General features: G+C 34.4%; 1 protein-coding gene across 3 annotated transcripts in view; it reads right to left on the reverse strand.

Moving 5' to 3' along the window:
• Window positions 1-3,470: 3,470 nt before the first annotated feature.
• The window catches only part of LOC128211011 (cytochrome P450 4F4-like), a 37,921-nt gene continuing 22,682 nt past the window's right edge, over window positions 3,471-18,709 (reverse strand). For 2 of the 3 annotated variants that reach the window (XM_052915386.1, XM_052915385.1), the window contains exons 6-12: window positions 11,815-11,935; window positions 10,889-11,033; window positions 10,618-10,741; window positions 9,845-10,040; window positions 8,928-9,010; window positions 8,437-8,502; window positions 3,471-6,156 (exon numbers count right to left, since the gene is read on the reverse strand). In XM_052915386.1, the coding sequence (XP_052771346.1) occupies window positions 6,054-6,156; window positions 8,437-8,502; window positions 8,928-9,010; window positions 9,845-10,040; window positions 10,618-10,741; window positions 10,889-11,033; window positions 11,815-11,935 (838 nt within the window). In that variant the 3' untranslated portion in view covers window positions 3,471-6,053. Of the gene's footprint in view, window positions 6,157-8,432; window positions 8,503-8,927; window positions 9,011-9,844; window positions 10,041-10,617; window positions 10,742-10,888; window positions 11,034-11,814; window positions 11,936-18,709 lie in introns of those variants that run through there. The other variant, XM_052915387.1, reaches the window with a different exon arrangement.

The following is an 18,709-nucleotide window of genomic DNA, read 5'->3' on the forward strand; positions in this document are numbered from 1 at the left end:
ACACTTTTTATTATATATAGAGATTGAAATTATTCTTAATCAATGAGATGGCAGTATCTTTAACAAAATCGACGTTTTTACCCCATATCGGTCAACGATTTACGCGTCGTATTGAATTCTCAATATAGTGAGCGTTCACAACAAAGTTGAAACAAAATAGTGTTCGTTTGAAATAAGAACACGAATATTGCAATGATGTACTCCTGCATAATTATTCCTGCACAATACTCCAAACGTCATTTAGTTGTGATATTATTTTTATTCCTATGCACAGGAACAGTTTTGCGTGTTCGTCCGTTAGTCAAGGAGCACAAGTCAACGTATATTTTGGACTGATTATCAAACATAGAACAAATGGTTTTCTTGGTCTTTAACATTCATATTCATTCAGTTATGGAAGTAGTTTTTTAGCGTTTTTAATTAAGGTTCAACATATTTCCATTAATAAAAACTACGCCACCGTGGCTGTGAAAGATGAGCAACAATCCTCGGGATATTTTCTTTAACTTTTTTTGTCTTTGAAAAAGCAAATGTTTGCGTAAATATCTGCAAACCAATGATATTAGATTGCTGATAAAAGATAAGATCGCAGATTTTCATCTCCGTTCGAAAATTAAAGTTTTATGGCTTAAATCGTTATTAACGGTTTAAGAAAAATGCATAAAACATCATTTTTTTAACTTGAATATAAAAATCTGCTATCTATTTTTTGTCAGCAGTCTTATTAACTGGTTTCCATGGATATTCGCAAGAAATAGGCTCGTTCCAAGACAAAAAAATTAAAAAGTTGTCAAAACGTTCAATCTGTGAGTGTGCAGCTTAAAAACAAGTAAATTTTAACTCAAATTTAAATCTTATTTCAATAACCAGCTTCATTCAATTGAGTATACAAAAACAATTTCCAAAAACTAGATATGTTGAAATAACATAAAATATCTACATGTATTCATATTGCTTCTGGTTTCTTACACGTACACATTTTAATCCTAGAGGCATGTTCGTATCAAAAGGGTGAGATTTGTCAGTACATTCTCGTACACCAGAGTGATGATGCTATGCGTTACCTGTTAGATTTATCATTATCAAATCTCTGATAAATGAGAATGTGTCAGTAAAAAAAAAATGTATTCTTGTCCAAATGAAACCATTATATACATTTAATATAATTAGTTTGGAGGTCTTTATAAAATTAAACGTTCGCGTACCTGTGGTAGTCTTGAACGTTTTTCATGAAGACCTCTATTAAATAAACAAAAATCTAAACTTAAAAAAATATAATGGTTTGATGATTATAATATTCTGTCACAATAAGCATCATACCCTTTTAGTATGTTTTGTCCAAATCAACTTGGTATTCGGGCAACTATATGGAAATGAAATGCTTTTCAAAATAATACACACACGCACGCACGCACACACGCACGCACACACACACACACAAGTCACAATAATGTATTCATTAACATCATCACAGTTAAAGGGACCAGACACCAGACGATACCATTGCAAGGAAAAAGGAAAATGTTAAAAACTTACATAAAATTGATATCGTTGTGCACAACTCACTAAATCCTACTAATGTGGCTTTCGCAGTTATTGCGTATTGTTACAATTCGAACTCTACTGGGTTTGTCTACCACGTTATTCCCAGTATATTTAAATATAGCGTCGGTATAAGTATATGTGCTTACCACGTGACTTTTAGGTGCTAAAAGATCTCACTATAAACTGGGAAGCCATTACGCACTAATTTAAACGGGTAGACTCAGCTGTGACAGCGACAAAATATTATTTGAATCATCTAAAACTATGTATAATCGGCCTCATACTAGCTCTTATTCTAGGCTTGTTTAAGTTGTTTTGAGGGAAATACTGTATTTGCCGATTTTTGGACCATCTGGTGTCTAGTCCCTTTAATGTGTGTTTACATTAGATTTAAGATCTTTGATTACGGGCGAATGAGCATTAATTGAAAGATAATAAGTTAAGGAAAAGAAGCATGTATTTTATTGTTTAATTTTAGGTCTTGATGGAAATTAAACGTTTAAGCTTGACGCTGCCCAACGAACATACAATTAGAATAAAGAGCTCCAAATAAATAAGGAGAGCACCTACAACTGAAATATGTACGCGTACAAAACTGGAGCAATATGGATAGATGCAGGTATTAAGTTTTTACAGATATAATAAGTTGTGTCTGAAAATACTTTTTGAACTACACTTTACTTTATCGCATTTAAAATTGTGTTGTCGTACGTTTTTGCTGTTTTCGTTTGGTAAGAACATCTTCCAAGTGCTTGTTTTCAATGCAGTCACGTTATGTCTACTCCCATAACAGAATACGAATATTATGACTAACAATACCATTTTTATTGTTTTATCATAAGTGATAATATATTGACTTGTTTCTCCTTCACTAACCTAAGAACGTTGTCATCTGCATGCAAAGTTATTCTTACATAGTATTAAAAATCTCTTTCAAAACAAAACGAATTCTGCATTTTATAATATTGTTTTAAACAGAACCACATTTTGGCAAATACTCGCGAACGTTGGCAAATACCCGAGAACGATAATAATAATCTCAATAATTGCCATCATGTATTATCCATCATTTTTCGCAGTGCAAATCAACATTAAAACAATCATCATTTAACAATTATCGTTCAAAATAATATTAATCTTGGCCAAAAGAAATCAGCATTCTAGCCACTTTAGTCAGCACAAACGGGCTAGCTGTGTGAGTTTAACGCAATTCGACATTGAATGTTGAGTTTACTCCACAAGCAACATTCCATTTATTTGGATGGCGTACAGCTCACGACATTTAAAGTGTATATGTCATGCTTGCTCGACTTATGACATTTAGCATTCAATTTAAAAAATTAAACATTGGATGTCTAGCAACATTACATTCGAGATGGAATGTCCATCTAACTCGTTTAACAAAATACGACAAATAAATTCAAATGTCATGATGGGTCGATATTCGAAATTCAATTTCAAATATAAAAGATTAATGTCTATCATCATGGTATTCAGATTAAATTGTCCAGCTAGCTCCTTTAACGGTATACGGCATTTAACATTTAAATGTCATTCTGGGTCGCCATTCGGCATTCAATCTAAAATATTAAAGATTGAATGTTAAACAACATGTTATTTGGCATCCTTTAACAACATACGATATTTAATATTTGAATGCTATTCTGGGTCGTCATTCGGCATTCAATCTAAAATATTAAAAATTGAATGTCGAATCACATGTCATTTAGCATTGAATGTCGAGCTAGTTCCTTTAACAACATACGGTATTTTACAATTAATGTCATTCTTGGTCCTCATTCGGTTTTCGATTTAAATTTATAAAGATCGAATGTCTAACAACATGACATCCGGCATATAAATGTCGAGCTAGCTCGTTTAACAACTTCAACTTCAAAGTTTATTGACAAATCGGCATATAACAATACCTTTGGCCATTAAACATATTTAACATTGTACAGACGGCCGAATGATATTTTTTACAACACAAGTACATATATAGTTATAAGGAGTACATGTTTTTAAAACACATATAGATAGATATTAAGCAAAAGTTAAGAAGCAGGTATATTATCAAGCTGTTCTTGTCTATTTAGCATAGCATGATGAATATATTTAGAAACATTTCTAATTGTTTTTGATTTTTCACACGACATTAACTTAATAAACTTTTGAATAGTCGGGAATGCTACATTTATACAATATTTTAGTCTTAAATTACGATAAAGTGGGCAGCATAAAATAAAATGGTATTCGGATTCTACTACTCTCAAATTACAACATTTACAAAGTCTAGCATTTCTATCAATATTTAGATATCTGCCCGTTTCAATTTCCAAAGAGTGAGAACACAAACGTAATTTCGACATTTGTTTTCTAATAAAATCATTATTAATAACATCAATATATTTTTCAAATTTAAGCTCACTTTTAAATAGTCTATAAAAATCTAGTTTTGATTGGCCAGCTACAGTTGTGTTCCACTCCTGTTTATACTGGTCATACAATCTTTGTTTAAACAGAGGTAAGTAATTAACATCATTATTGAAAGCTGTGAAGGTATCACTGAATCCCATGTTGTCTAACAATGTTTTTAAAGCAAAAGCCAAAGAATTATTGCTATTTAAGTGTACAACTTGTAACTGTTCTGAATGAAACATATATATAGGGTTATCAGTATTTTTTATTATTTTTAACTAATACCTTAGTGCACGTTCCTTACATTTAACAAACAATGGATATCTACCCAGTTCTCCAAGAACTGCTGCACTAGAAGTCTGAGGTTTGACACCCAGCAGGTTTTTGCAAAATTTAAGATGTAATCTATCAACTTCTTTATAATTATAAATGCCCCATATTTCAGAGCCATACATCAGAATGGGGGAAATGAGTGAATCAAATAGTTTTAGTTTAGATTTAACATCAAGATGAACTTTGCTAATTATAGACAATAGACTATGATAGGCTTTAAGTGCTTGTTCATGCAATGTTTGTACAACATATTTCATATTCCCAGTGTAATGGAATTTAATTCCAAGATATATAAACGAGTCAACAAGGTCAATGATTTCACTGTTCACTGTCCACACAAACATGTGTCTGGATTTACGTTTTTCAAATATTCACACTTTTGTCTTATTTACATTAATTTTCAGACCCCATTTATGAGAATAAATATACACATTATCTAACAATGCTTGCAACCTATTGGGGTCCGTACTGAAAAGCGCAATATCATCTGCAAACAGCAACATACATACAGACAACAATTCTATATCTTTAGCGGTTAAGTTTTCAAAATCAATCGACTCACTAATATCATTGATAAATAAAATAAATAATAATGGAGAAAGTGGTTCACCTTGTTTTACAGAGAAACGTAAAAAAATCAGATATTTCCATCTTTCTACAGTTGCGTACACACGATTTGACATTCATATATATTGATTTGATCATTCTTCACATTTTGCAACTCACACCAGATTTTAATAGTTTTATCCATAAAGCCTCGTGATTAACTGTATCAAACGCCTTTTCATAATCAATGAAGGCACAATACAATTTTGATTTATTCATTAAAACCTTCTGAATAATACTATGCAATATAAATATACAATCTGAAGTGCTGTGGTTATCTCTAAATCTAAATTGTGTGTCATTAAAAATATTTCCATTTTCACACCAATCATTTAGTCTATTACGTAGAGTAAGAGAAAATATTTTAGCCATTATATTGACAAGAGTGATACCACGATAGTTGGAGGGATCGGTTCTATATCCTTTCTTAAAGATTGGAACAATTATGCCCTTTGTCCAAGACTCAGGGTATTCGCCCGTATCATAAATATGGTTAAATAATTGAACTAAATATGGTGCAATAATTTTTTTGCTATCAATAAAAAATCAGCAACATTGTTTGTGATAATAGCACTTTTATGTCTGCTTAACATGGATATAGTTTTGCATATTTCCTCAACGGAAAACGGACAATCTAACATTTCAATAATCACTTCTTCATTTGAATAATCATCATCCTCATTACCAAAAGTGCTAGGATGCGGGGAATTAGGTACATTCGTAAAATGATCAAAAAATTCATTGATTTCTATCTCAATAGGATTAGCACTTTTTGCCTTTTTATATTTCTTAATATGTTTCCAGAATTTACGTGGATTCTGTTTACTTAACAAAGATAACGTCTGTTTTTTTAACAAAAAAATCAAAATTGATAAAATGATATTTCAATAAATAAATAAGAGTATGACTTGAACAAATATCATTATAAATATATAGAGTCAAATATATTAGTTAATATTTGACATTGTTTAGGGCCTTATCTTTATATATACATGTTATGTTAACATATCAATTCTAAATATGTTTGAATTATATTTGGTCGATTTTGGATTTAAATCGTACAAAACAACATGGAAAATATTAATGTTATATTAAATTATGTGCAATTATATACATCTTTCTTTTTAAACAACACAATAAATTAACTGTCCCTAACACCGTTTCTTGATAATGACTTTCAGCCCTGTTGTAGATCTTGTGACGATGTCCGGCACCATTTCAGGTTTGTGTCCCGGGTCTGGAAACACTTCGAACCTGGAAGCAAAACAATATGGTTATCTATGGAACGCCTTTGCTGCCTCATTATACTGTTCTACGTACTATCACGTGCTTACCCCATTATCCTATGTATACATATCAACATGTTGGGTGCGTATTCCAATTTGTTATGTGAACACTTCAATATGTTATGTGCATTTATCAATATGTTGGGTGCATTCTCCATTTCGTTATGTTCACACTTCATTATGTTTTGTGCATTTATCATATGTTCGTTGCATTCTCCATTTTGTTATATGCATACTTCATTATGCTATGTGCATTTATGAATTTGTTCGATGCATTCTCCATTTTGTTATGTGAACACTTCATTATGTAATGTGCATTTATCAATATGTTATGTGCACAATTCATTATGCCATGTGCATTTATCAATATGTTAGGTACTTTCTATATTTCGTTTTGTGCACACTTCATTATGTTTTGTGTCCTTATCAATATGGTATGTGCACACTTCATTATGTTATGTGCATTTATCAATATGTTCGTTGCAATCTCCATTTCGTTATGTTCACACCTCATTATGTTATGTGTACTTATCAATATGGTATGTGCACATTTCGTTATGTTATGTGCAATTATCAATATGTTAGGTACTTTCTATATTTCGTTTTGCGCACACTTCATTATGTTATATGCATTTATCAATATGTTCGGTGCATTCTCCATTTCGTTACGTTCACACTTCATTATGGTATGTGTACTTATCAATATGTTCTGTGCACACTTCATTATGCTATGTACATATATCAATATGTTCGGTGCATTCTCCATTTCGTTATGTTCACACTTTATAATGCTATGTGCATTTATCAATATGTTCGGTGAATTCTCTATTTCGTTATGTTCACACTTCATTATGATATGTGCATTTATCAATATGTTCGGTGAATTCTCTATTTCGTTATGTTCACACTTTAATATGCTATGTGCATTTATCAATACGTTCTGTGCATTCTCCATTTCGTTATGTTCACACTTGAATATGCTATGTGCATTTATCAATATGTTTGGTGCATTCTCCATTTCGTTATGTGCACACTTCATTGTGTCATGTGCATTTATCAATATGTTAGATGCATTCTCCATTTCTTTATGTGCACACTTTATTATGTTATGTGTACTTATTAATATGTGAAGTGCTTTCTGAATGGACGATACCTGTTGCACATATCATAATGAAGTGTTTACTAAACACAATGATCGGTACGAAATCAAGCCAAAATAGCTAATATAATGACAAATATACATGTTTTCACTTTTTATGCATATATTATGATTTGAAGGAGTTAGTCTTGTCAAGATTTTGTTCATTTTTCAAGTATTTCATTGCTCTTTTATTCGTTAACGTAGTTTGCATTTATCTTTTTTTTTAAATGTTTGTGGGGTTAGAGAATGAACGTAACATATCGTTAAGTACGCATAACACAATAAAGTGTGCACACAAAGACATAAAGAATGAACCATACATATCTTCAAGTGCACATACCACAATGAAGTAAGACATAACGAAATGATAATGAACCTTACACATTGTTAAGTGCACACAACATAGTGAAGTAGGCAAATAACGAAACAGAGAATGGACCGAACACATTATTAAGTCGTCATAACATATTAATGAAGTATTCACATAACGAAATGGAGAATGCTCCTAAAACATTGATAAGTACACATATCATAATGAAGTATGCACTTAACGAAATAGAGAATGCTCCCAAGGTAATGTATGTATAAGAACACATAGCATAACGTAGTACGAACATAACGAAATGGAAAATGCACCTAACATATTGAAAGGTGAACATAACATAACGATGTAAGTACATAACGAAATGGAGAATTCATCTAACACAGTGATCAGTGCACTTAATATAATAAAATGTGCACATAACAAAATATAGAAATTACCTAACATTATTGATAAGTACACTTAACATAATGAAGTTTGCACGTAACGAAACGGAGAATGCACCCAACATGTTGATAAGTGTACGTAGCATAATGGAGAAAGCACATGCTAGTACATAGACCAGTGTTCCAAAGTGCCTTAAATTGTACAGTCGGCTACATATTTATAATTTAAATTCCAATTAAAGTCACATGGCATAATCGGTGTTTAGTTTACTATTCAACAATACTTGTTTTATTATTTATATGAAACGACGTGATACAAACGCATGAGCTTTCAACATTATGGAAATGTGTCACAGCATATTCATGTACATACATCTTGGTCGTTTACTGTATTCTTACCTCTTCACGAACTTGGCCAGACATATCTTGAGTTCATTCAATGCGAACACCTGTCCGATACAGTTCCTGCGAAAGAAAACAACAATGAACCAATCAATCATACACCAATAAACCAAACATTTTTTTAATATCAAACCATGCATCAATATTGTAAACAACAACGGACCATACAAGAAAAATATCTAACCAAACACCAATATTGTAAAATCCATGTCCACCTGAGAATCTGCCCGTTGTTATGTAAAAAACGTATTGTTGGACAACAGGATTACCTTACTTAACATATATAACAGAGGTGCTTGTATTGTATATGACTTATTAAATACTGAGTATGTGTTAAATAGTCGAACCCCGTTTGCTCGAACTGTCTTGGCTCGAATTTCTCGTTGGCTCGAACTGGATGTAAAGGCCAATTGGGTTCGACTGTATAACAATATGAGCAAACATTGCAACCCATTATTTAAATGCACACAATAAATCTTAAATACAACCTTGAGCCAGCAGAGAAGGGTATGAAGCCAAACGTATCGTTTTCGTCCTTGTTGACGGCGCCATACCGATCTGGATTGAACTCCTGAAAACGCAAATATTACTTAATCCATTAAATTGATTTCTTGTATTACAAGACAGAGTAAACAATAAGAATTTGTAATGTTTGTATAATTATAAATGAATACTTAAGGAGAGCAAAAGATGCATCCAAATAATAAAAATAGATTGTCAAGTTGTGCGGATAGCAAACTCGCTTCACACCTAGGCGCACCGGGTTCGATTCCCGGCCTGGACGTATGTGAGTTTGGTTTGAGGCCAACAAGTCGGACTAAGCGGGTTTCATCCCGGAACTCCGGGTCCCCACGCAACTCAAGACCGCACTGTCGAGTATCATCGTGCCAACACGAGTGATTAAAATAATGATGTAATACACATAACTTGTTTCACAATCCTTGTATTGTAAATTTAACAAGAATCAACACAACCAAACTATAGGAAACATATACCTCTGTATGATTAAAATTGACCATTGACAATACGGGTAGATGTAACCATGGCTTCAATCAAGAGCAGTGTTCTACGAAACAACCATTCATTGTTTACAAAATTGTATAGTTGGGGAATCACGTGACTTAAAAGGGTTCTCACATGGGTGAGTAATGTTAATTTCAAACTTTTAAACAGAAAATGTATGAAAATATTTTGTAACCTATAGACTATTCTATTGTTTTGCTTTCACACGTGCGATATATTTTAGATTTGCTTGTATTTAAATGATGAAATCCATGTTACATCATTAAAATACAAGCATGTTTAAAATATTTCACTTGCCGTTAATAAAATGTCCACCAGAACCTTTAGGCATTTTTATTGTACGTGTTTAGATTAAATAGGAAAAAAAGAATCAAAATGATACCTCTGGTTTGTCCCAGACCGCAGGATTATGGTGGGTGGCATGAATATTAATATCAATCCTTATACCGGGTGGTATCTCAAAGCCGTCTAACACCAGAGTCTTTGCGCTTCTGCGGGCAATCATCGGGACGGGGCTGTATACGCGCATGACCTCTTTGATATATTGGGACAGGTACGTGAATGACCGAATGTCCTCACTGTAACAAACAGTTATTGTTTTAAATAATATACGCGCAATGCCATCTGTGAAATATTGGAACAGGCACCTTACTGCTCCTATGTCCTCACGGTAACAAACAGGTACTGTTTTAAATAGTAAACGCATTTTGTGATATATTGGGCCAGGTACGTAAATGGTCGAATGTTCTAGGTGTAACAAACAGTAATTGTTTTCAATAATATACGAGCATGCCTTATGTAAAATATTGGGGCAGGTACGTAAATGCTCGAATGCTCTCTCTGTAACATTTAAACATATGATGTTTTAAATTAAAATATTGAAAAATTAGAACTTCTAAACCATTTACCTAGCGTAGCAAATTATTGTAATTGACAAAATGGTTTGAATCTCTTGTAAGCTAACGACATCCTTTAACGCGCAAGCGTTATATATGGCATTGCAAACCATTTAATATAACGAAGAAGACAAATTGATATTTAATAAAAAATAAACAGTTGCTACAATAGCTTCTGTTTCAAAATAGAAAGTAAAGGATAATCACGAAAATCTCCGAACAACTTCACTTGGAATATTTTTCCAAATCCTAAACTTACAGTTTGACATGTGTTCTGTCTTCTAGGACAGTGATGACTTCTTTATAGACCTTTCCCTGGATCTCTGGGTTCTGGCCAAGGGCGTAAATTGCCCAGCCAAGGGCAGATCCTGTAGTGTCGTGTCCTAAATAAAATGTCAAAATGTTAAATGTTTTACGTTTGTATTGAATTTAAGCATTCCACATCATTTGATTTGCAAAAGTCAAATTAATTTATAACATAAATCGGTACGTTAACATTGTGAAAACTCGTTGCTTGATGGATATATTACCCTCAAATGTAAACGTATCGACCTCGTCCTGTATTTCCTGCCTGTCCAGTCCTCGGCCCTGGTCATCCGTAGCCGTCAACAGAATATCCAAAAAGTCCAGCCGCCTCTTCCTGTCGGACTGACCAACCTCTAACGGATGCTCTTTCTGGTTAATTAAAATATCAAGACACGAATTGCAAATACGCTAAACGTCTTACAGCCCCAAAGTAAAGCAGGCTGTATGGTTAGGGCAGTGGTAAGAACACAAGGCGAACTGGGCTCGATTTCTGGCTTGGACGCATGAGCGTTTGGTTTCGGTCACCATATCTTACAAGTGCGTTTTCCCGTGTTCTCCGGATTTCCCCACAGCACAAAACCACACTCTCTTCGTGCAACATCGTGCCAGCGAGAGTGACTTAACATAATTTAATATAGTTTAATTCTTTATCACGTTGTAAACTTAATACAGTTTAGACAAACTTAATACAGTTTAGACTAACCCAAGGCAAGCCTTTTTAGGTAAACTGCAACCGGGTATTATCCGACCCTAATATGGTCCTCCAACTGTACGTAGTTCATTTCATAAAATAGTTTGTGTTGTTACCGTTACCATAATGCTACAGATTAAAGTATAGATCACGCCTCCAACATAAATGACGCAACCCCATTGGTCCAGGACTGATTACACGGTGACCCCATATTTTTCCACATTGGGTCACCAAATTAATATCGTACCAAAATGGCGTCTATTTTCCGATTCTGATGAATATTCCGCTGAATAAATGAAACATTTATACATGTTAGCAGTTTGTCGATGTGATATATACGTTACGGGGTTAGTTGTGATCTGATATGGGATATACGGGGTGCAGGAAACCATATTCGTCTTCATTTTCACCCGATATTGTTTCCTTTGCCCTTTGACAAAATAGCAAGTAATAACGTACCAAGAGTTGTCTCCTTGACTCTATGATATTTCCAGTGAAGGTTTGCAGCAGCTTTATTAGTCTGCTCCATTCTCGACCTTCAGGTGTTAGTTTGTACAACCAGGCAGGAATGAACGGGTTTCTGAGAGTACGTTACATAAACATAAATGTACAATAGTTCACGCCTAAGGCCTCACCAAATTAATAAATTGTTCATCGGATTTTCCGCACCTATTTCTTCAGAGAGACATTTGTTTATCACCTGCGCCCGCACCATCTAAAACATTTGAGTTTTTTTTTACGCGCGCGTATTTGTTCAGTGGAATGTAGCCTTTTCCCTTAACAGTACGGTGTAGGTTTTTATAAATACTCTACCGGAACTAAAATGGCTACCAACAATCGTGTAGTCATTGCAAGAATGAATCAAAGTATTGAAAGCACTGATGGACTATTGTTTCATTTAGGGGATTGTTGACAACTGTGTTCTTAGCATTTACAGAAATGGCTCACACCACAAAGGAGCACTGTTGAATGGGTTAGTTAAAGCATTAGACGGAAATGCTTGCGAGCTGCATAGAAAATAGTAAAAGCCTCGTTAAGAGGGCGGGATAAAATTGTCATAGTTCTTTTGAAATTCTCAGTGCCGTAAGATCTGACTTATACCAATTAATTAACATGTCTGACGTATGATAACCAAAGTACATAGAGTACTTTAATTCCAAACAGTAAGCATTATAATTTATGTATGTTATTGCATTAGTTTTACATATCTCAGAACACATGCATACATCAAGGCACTAAGAGAGCTGAATGCGGCCATGCCTTTATTAAACTGATAGTCAAGTTTGTTGAATTAAAATATAATGTAACTTAGATCTTCAAAAGTTAAAATTAACAAGAGATGTTTGTCAAACTTTATCCCCCCCCCCCCATTATGGAGGCTATTCGTTGCCAAAAGTCCAGACGTGTATGTGTGTATTTTAGGTTTGTAACATTGATGATTTACCAATTTACATTTTACAACCGCCAACTCATCGGTTGTATTTTTACATTTTACACTGCACATTTTCATTTTCATTGTACCAATTGGAGTTTTATTCTCCTTGCATCTATTCAACAGACGTCATTCTGTGAAAGTCACATGCCGAGTTTTACATTGCGGTGTGTAGAAGACAGATTTCAGTTCGTAGTTCTACGAAGTACATTGTATGGTGGTGACTTTTCATTCGCAGTTGAACATGTTTACGAGATGAATTTAAGTTTATTGATAGATAGCTCCGCCTTAACCATGTCTTAACTCCGCCTTAACCATGTCTTAACTCCGCCTTAACCATGTCTTAACTCCTCCTTACATCTTTCGGAAATTTCCGCTATCACTCGGCTCTATTTAAACCAATTATGGATACTTTGGACCATGGACATTGCGAACCTTATTATGGACATTACGAATCATCTATATTATGACATTATGGACTATGATTTGGAAACAGGATGGATTATAAATTATTTCATGTCGAATAAAATAATATATGATATAACAACATGTTTTTGTCTATATAATAGTAATTACGCACATATGACATGAAATGAGATGTATGCGAAATGATACTTGACTCAAACACAACAAAATGTAAGTCATTAGCATTAAATTATACATCAAGAATGAACAGTCCCATGGTCTTATTTTTCTTTTAAAGCTGCACTCTCACAGATTGACCGTGTTGACAACTATTTTTATTTTTTTGCTTTGGAATTAGCCAATTTTTGCGTAAATGTCTGAATACCAGTGGTATAAGACTGCTGACAAAAGATCAGATACATTTTTTTCAGTTTTACGTTCGCAAATTGATGTTTTATGGCTAAAAGTGATACTACAGTAACGTTTTAAGACAAATGAAAAATGTCGGCAGTTTCCAAACAATTTAAATCTGTTTTAGTGTGAGTAATCTTATTATTTGTATAGAAAGCATTGCTGCCAAAATCAGCCGAGACTGTCAGTCTGTGAGAGTGCAGCTTTAAATTACAATAAACACTATTTTAAATTCTACCATTAGAGGACACTTTCTTGCCTTTTTGCAATGTTTAAGATTGCAAGCAATATTAGATAATTTAAAATTTACGCAGAAAAAAATCCAAATTTTCATTAAGTTGAAATTATTCACTAAGATGCCCCAGAGGTTTCTTACCTGGTAGCTGGAACTGTATGGATAAAATACACTTAGATTACAACTTCATATAACTCGTACATTATACTGTAACGAATATTATTTTATAGGTAATTAATAAAGTATTTTAATGATGAAGTCAATTTATTGCTAATAAACAATTATTACTTGCTGCTACCTTTTATACCCCACCCACTCTCAGCAGTCAGGGCTTTTTTTCACATTTAGGTGAAGCGGACCTAGCCCTTTTGGAGGGGAAAAATCGCGCGTTTGTTTTTCTAATCTAAGACTCACGATATATATTGTTTCATGTTCTTGAAATCCCCCACTTGATTGTTATGGGTCACAGTGACAGATCCCGTAATTCATAACTGGGGGACACAAGTGGGTTGGAGGGCTGTTCTTCCATCCACATGGATATTTTGTTTCAATGATGTATTGAAATTATATGTTTACACCATACATGCTTATTAAGATAGTAAATGTATAACATCAGACAAAACTAGGTGGATATCATTATGATGTCCATCAAAAGTTTCGTGGGTTTGCTGGAGCAGGTTTTGAACAGGGACTTGCGTTAGAGGGGCGTTACTTAGGGGCACAACTTTTTGGACATGATCCCTCGAGTGGGATGATATTAATATGTTTAAAATGTGGGAAGTGGGGTTTAGGGGTACTCCCCCTAGAATATTTTAAATATTTTTAGTCTGAATTGGTGCATTATGGCGTAATTAAGTATTTTTTCTGAGAAATATTGACAAAAAAATTAACCTTTAAGTTTACTTGCGGCCCAACGGGGACACAGACCCTACAGCTCCCCCCCCCCCCCCCCATTGAACGAGCCGCCCATGGTCCACTTATAAAATAAATGGACAATTTTTGCTTGCTTGGGTATATAAGTAAAAAAACAACAACTGACAGTGGCAGTATAAATCTGGGTCCGTGAGCCCAGCTCAGATACACCCAACTGCAATTGACTAAATAATATGGTGATTTATAACCCATTTAGGAACATTGATCGTCAAAATAAAATAAAAGATGAAGTTAATTTTAGTTTTTATTGTGAAATAAAGAGAGAGTACTCGGACTTACAACCGGGAATTTACAGGCGGTAGGCGAAGATGTTATCTCCCTTGGTTGATTCGACGGAAATAAACGAAAGAAAATCTGATTAGTTAGCTCCGCCCATTCACCTTCGTTTCTTCCGGTGACATTTACCATATAAGGTATAGGCCAAATCGTCTATCCTTGTAATTCTGAACTTGTCAATTGACTTTTGAAAACCTGGACTTGGACTGCAAATGTTCATTTTACGAATGCGAGTGTCGACTGTAGGATTGCAGTTTTACATATGCATGATTCGGCTTTCTAAATTACATCATCATATTGTTAAAGGCAAGTTATACGATCAATGTTTTAGTGAGTTTATACAGGGTCGATCTGACAAATATACATTTTGACTACTATAATGACAAATGACAAATCAATACGGAAAAACTGACGAATAGAAACAACAAATAGCACGTCTACATTGACAAATGTAAGAGATATTTAGTACGATTAAGAAACACATTGTGGGAATTACACGTCTGGACTTTTGGCAACGAATAGCCTCCATACCCCATGAGCGCCATGTTGACAAAAAGTATTTGGACAATTCAATGAAATATGCATGGACCGAAATGACAGCTGATTTGTCATTGACATTGGATGCCTTTGAGGCAGTTTTAAGATTATGATCACTCAGTTGTGGGTATAGTAGGTACAATTTTAATTATGTGCAGATGATGACTGATCTTTGCAGATAAACATGTATCATCGTAGCAACAGGAAATAAGTTAATATGTAATTTAATGACCAATATAAGTTGTGACTTGATCTTTGACTCTTTGACCTTAAAATTCATAGGGTAATCTACTGGTCACACCAAACCTAAATATCAAGTAAGAGGGCCATGGGTGCAGTCATTGTCGAGCTGTTTTACAGACTAGATGTTTGCGTTCCACGTCACTGTGACCTTGACACGATGACCCCTTAAATCAATCGGGATCATCTACTGGTCAGGCCCAACCTCCAAGTCAAGTTTGAGGGCCATGGTTGCAGGCTTTGGTGAGTTATAACTAGGAAAATATTTTTGCATTAAAGGTCACTGCGACCATGACCTTTGACCCAAAGACCCCTAAAATCAATAGAGGTAATCGACTGGTCAGGTCAAACATTCATGTCAATTTTGATGACCATAGGTCCAGGAATTGTTGAGTTTGTTATCAAGGTCACTGTGACCTTGACCTTTGACTCGACGACCCCTGAAATCAACAGGGTCATCTTCTGGCCAGGCTGAATCTCCGAGTTAAATTTGAGAACCATGAGTGCAGGCATTTTCGAGTTAACTGTGACCTGGACCTTTAACCCCATGACCCCTAAAATCAATAGGTGCCATCTACTGGTCAGGCCCTGCCTCAATCTTAAGTTTGATGGCCATAGGTGCAGGCATTGTTGGGTTATCACTCGGACAAGCTTTAACATTTTTCCCAATTAAAGGTCACTGTGATCTTGACCTTTGACCCGATGACCCCTAAATCAGTAGGGATCATCTACTGTCAAGCCCGACCTTCATGTCAAGTTTGCTGACAATAGGTCCAGAAATTGTCGAGTTATCACTCGGACAAGCTTTGGTCTACCGACCGACTTGTGCATAGCAATATTTCTCCTCTTCTTCGAAAGGGGGCATAAGAATGAAGTTTCTAAACTAAATTATCGGTTTCAATGAATGGAGTTTGTAAGGTAATCATAGTTGCTATGGACGTCTTTGGAATTCCAAGGAAGTTAGGTGTTGTTAAGGAGCTGATCGGTAAGTATGAATGAACGTAGTTGCAAAGGTTGTCATATGTAACTATGGTACTAATATGTTGCAGGGAAAGTCATGATTGCTATGGATGTAAGTTACCATTTAGAAAGTTAGTAGTTGCTAAGGAAGTCGTTGGTTGCTAAGAAAGTTATTAGTTGCTAAAAAAGAAATTGGTCGCTAAGGAAGCCAAGGTTTCCATGGAGGTCATTGGTTGCTAAGAAGTAAGTCATTGGTTGCTATAGATGTGGTTTCTAAGAAAGACCATTGGAGCTTAGAGAGACTATGTTTGCGATTAAGTCTTTAATTCCTAAGGGAAGTATTCGTTGCATAGTGAATGATTAGTGCATAGTGTTTGATGATAAAGTTATTGATTGCTAAGGAAGACATTTGTTGTTATGGAGGTTGCTGGTTGATATAGAAGAAAGTTGTTGCTAAAGAAGTCATACCTTGCTAAGGAAGTCACTGGCTTCAGAGTAGTTAAAACTACAGGAGGTGACATACCAAATAGCTACACATGAGGCTACATATTAAACATGAAGGGTATACGCCTTGTGGTTTCAGTCAAGAAGATTTTCAAAGACTAAATTCTACATCAGTATCAAAAACATAAGGTCAGAATAGAACACTTTTGGTGATTAGCCACTAACTATATGAGGCTACATGTATATAAAAATATTAAAAGTCTTCGCCTTACGGATTGGGAGAAGAGCATTTTTTAAAGCTTAAGTATTTAATTATAAAGGAAAAAATTGGGGCGTGGGGCTTGGACAAGATTCAACCAAAACTTCATGATTTAAACAAGCTTGGTAAAGTGCCTCTTAATGAGTTATACATCATTTTATCAAATGTCTGTGATTTGCAGTTTCAGAGCAGAAGATTTTCAAAGATGTAATTATATTCTATAGATTATATATACAATACATGTCACCTCTTGGACAAGGCAGCCTAAAAACATAGGGCCATACTTTGAACAATCTTTGTAAAAGACAACTACATGTATGTCAGACTGCATACAAAATACACCCGTCCATGTCTATTAAAAAAAAGCTGTGATTTCGCAACTGTAAGTCATTGTATTTTGCTAGAATAGTGTTTGAATACTTCTGATATCCAGCTGTGACTGGAATTGCACAACTTTGAATTCAAGTCATGATGACATTTGAGCTGGTAAAGCAATACAGCAGTTCCTGATTGTAGGGATTACTTCATTTATTTTGAATAAACTACGGTTCTTGCATTTGAAAGTACAAAGTATGAACATGCAATTTTCCTGCCCACTCAGTCCAAGCCCCTAATCTAAGATCTACATGTTCTTAGGGCTATGTGTTATATCAATGAGAAATTTAAATTATGTTTCATTCAGTGCATGAATTTACGTATGATATTTGATTCCACATACAATCAATCTAAACACTAACATGTTCTTTAAAACAAGTATCATTAGAATGTTATGGTATGATCTAAACCATTGCCAAGTTGGTAATTTGGAAACACATGAAACTTGATCTGCTCAGGGTTTGACATTGTCTTTCTAGACAGCTGGACAAGTCGTTCAGTTTCTTTGAAAACCCTCAAAACCTAAATTGAACAAGACTAAAGCATAAACTACCACACCAAAATGGGTTTAAACATACAAAAACATTCTCTCATTAACTATACCATTAATTCTCATCCTAAATTTAAGTCAACATAATAATGTTTACATAAATTTAACAATGAATAAAACATATCGTAATAGCATAGCAATCAAGGATGACCCCATTAGGCATAGATATGAGATTTCTGTATATTCCTAACAAACAATAAAAAATTATACTATTTAAATAAGAAATCTAAAAAAAGTTTCTAATTATTTACACAAGCCAGAAAATGGTCTCTTTTTGAATACTGTACATACGATATG

This window comes from Mya arenaria, chromosome 12 (assembly GCF_026914265.1).
Source record: "Mya arenaria isolate MELC-2E11 chromosome 12, ASM2691426v1".
Taxonomy (NCBI): Eukaryota; Metazoa; Mollusca; class Bivalvia; order Myida; family Myidae; genus Mya; species Mya arenaria.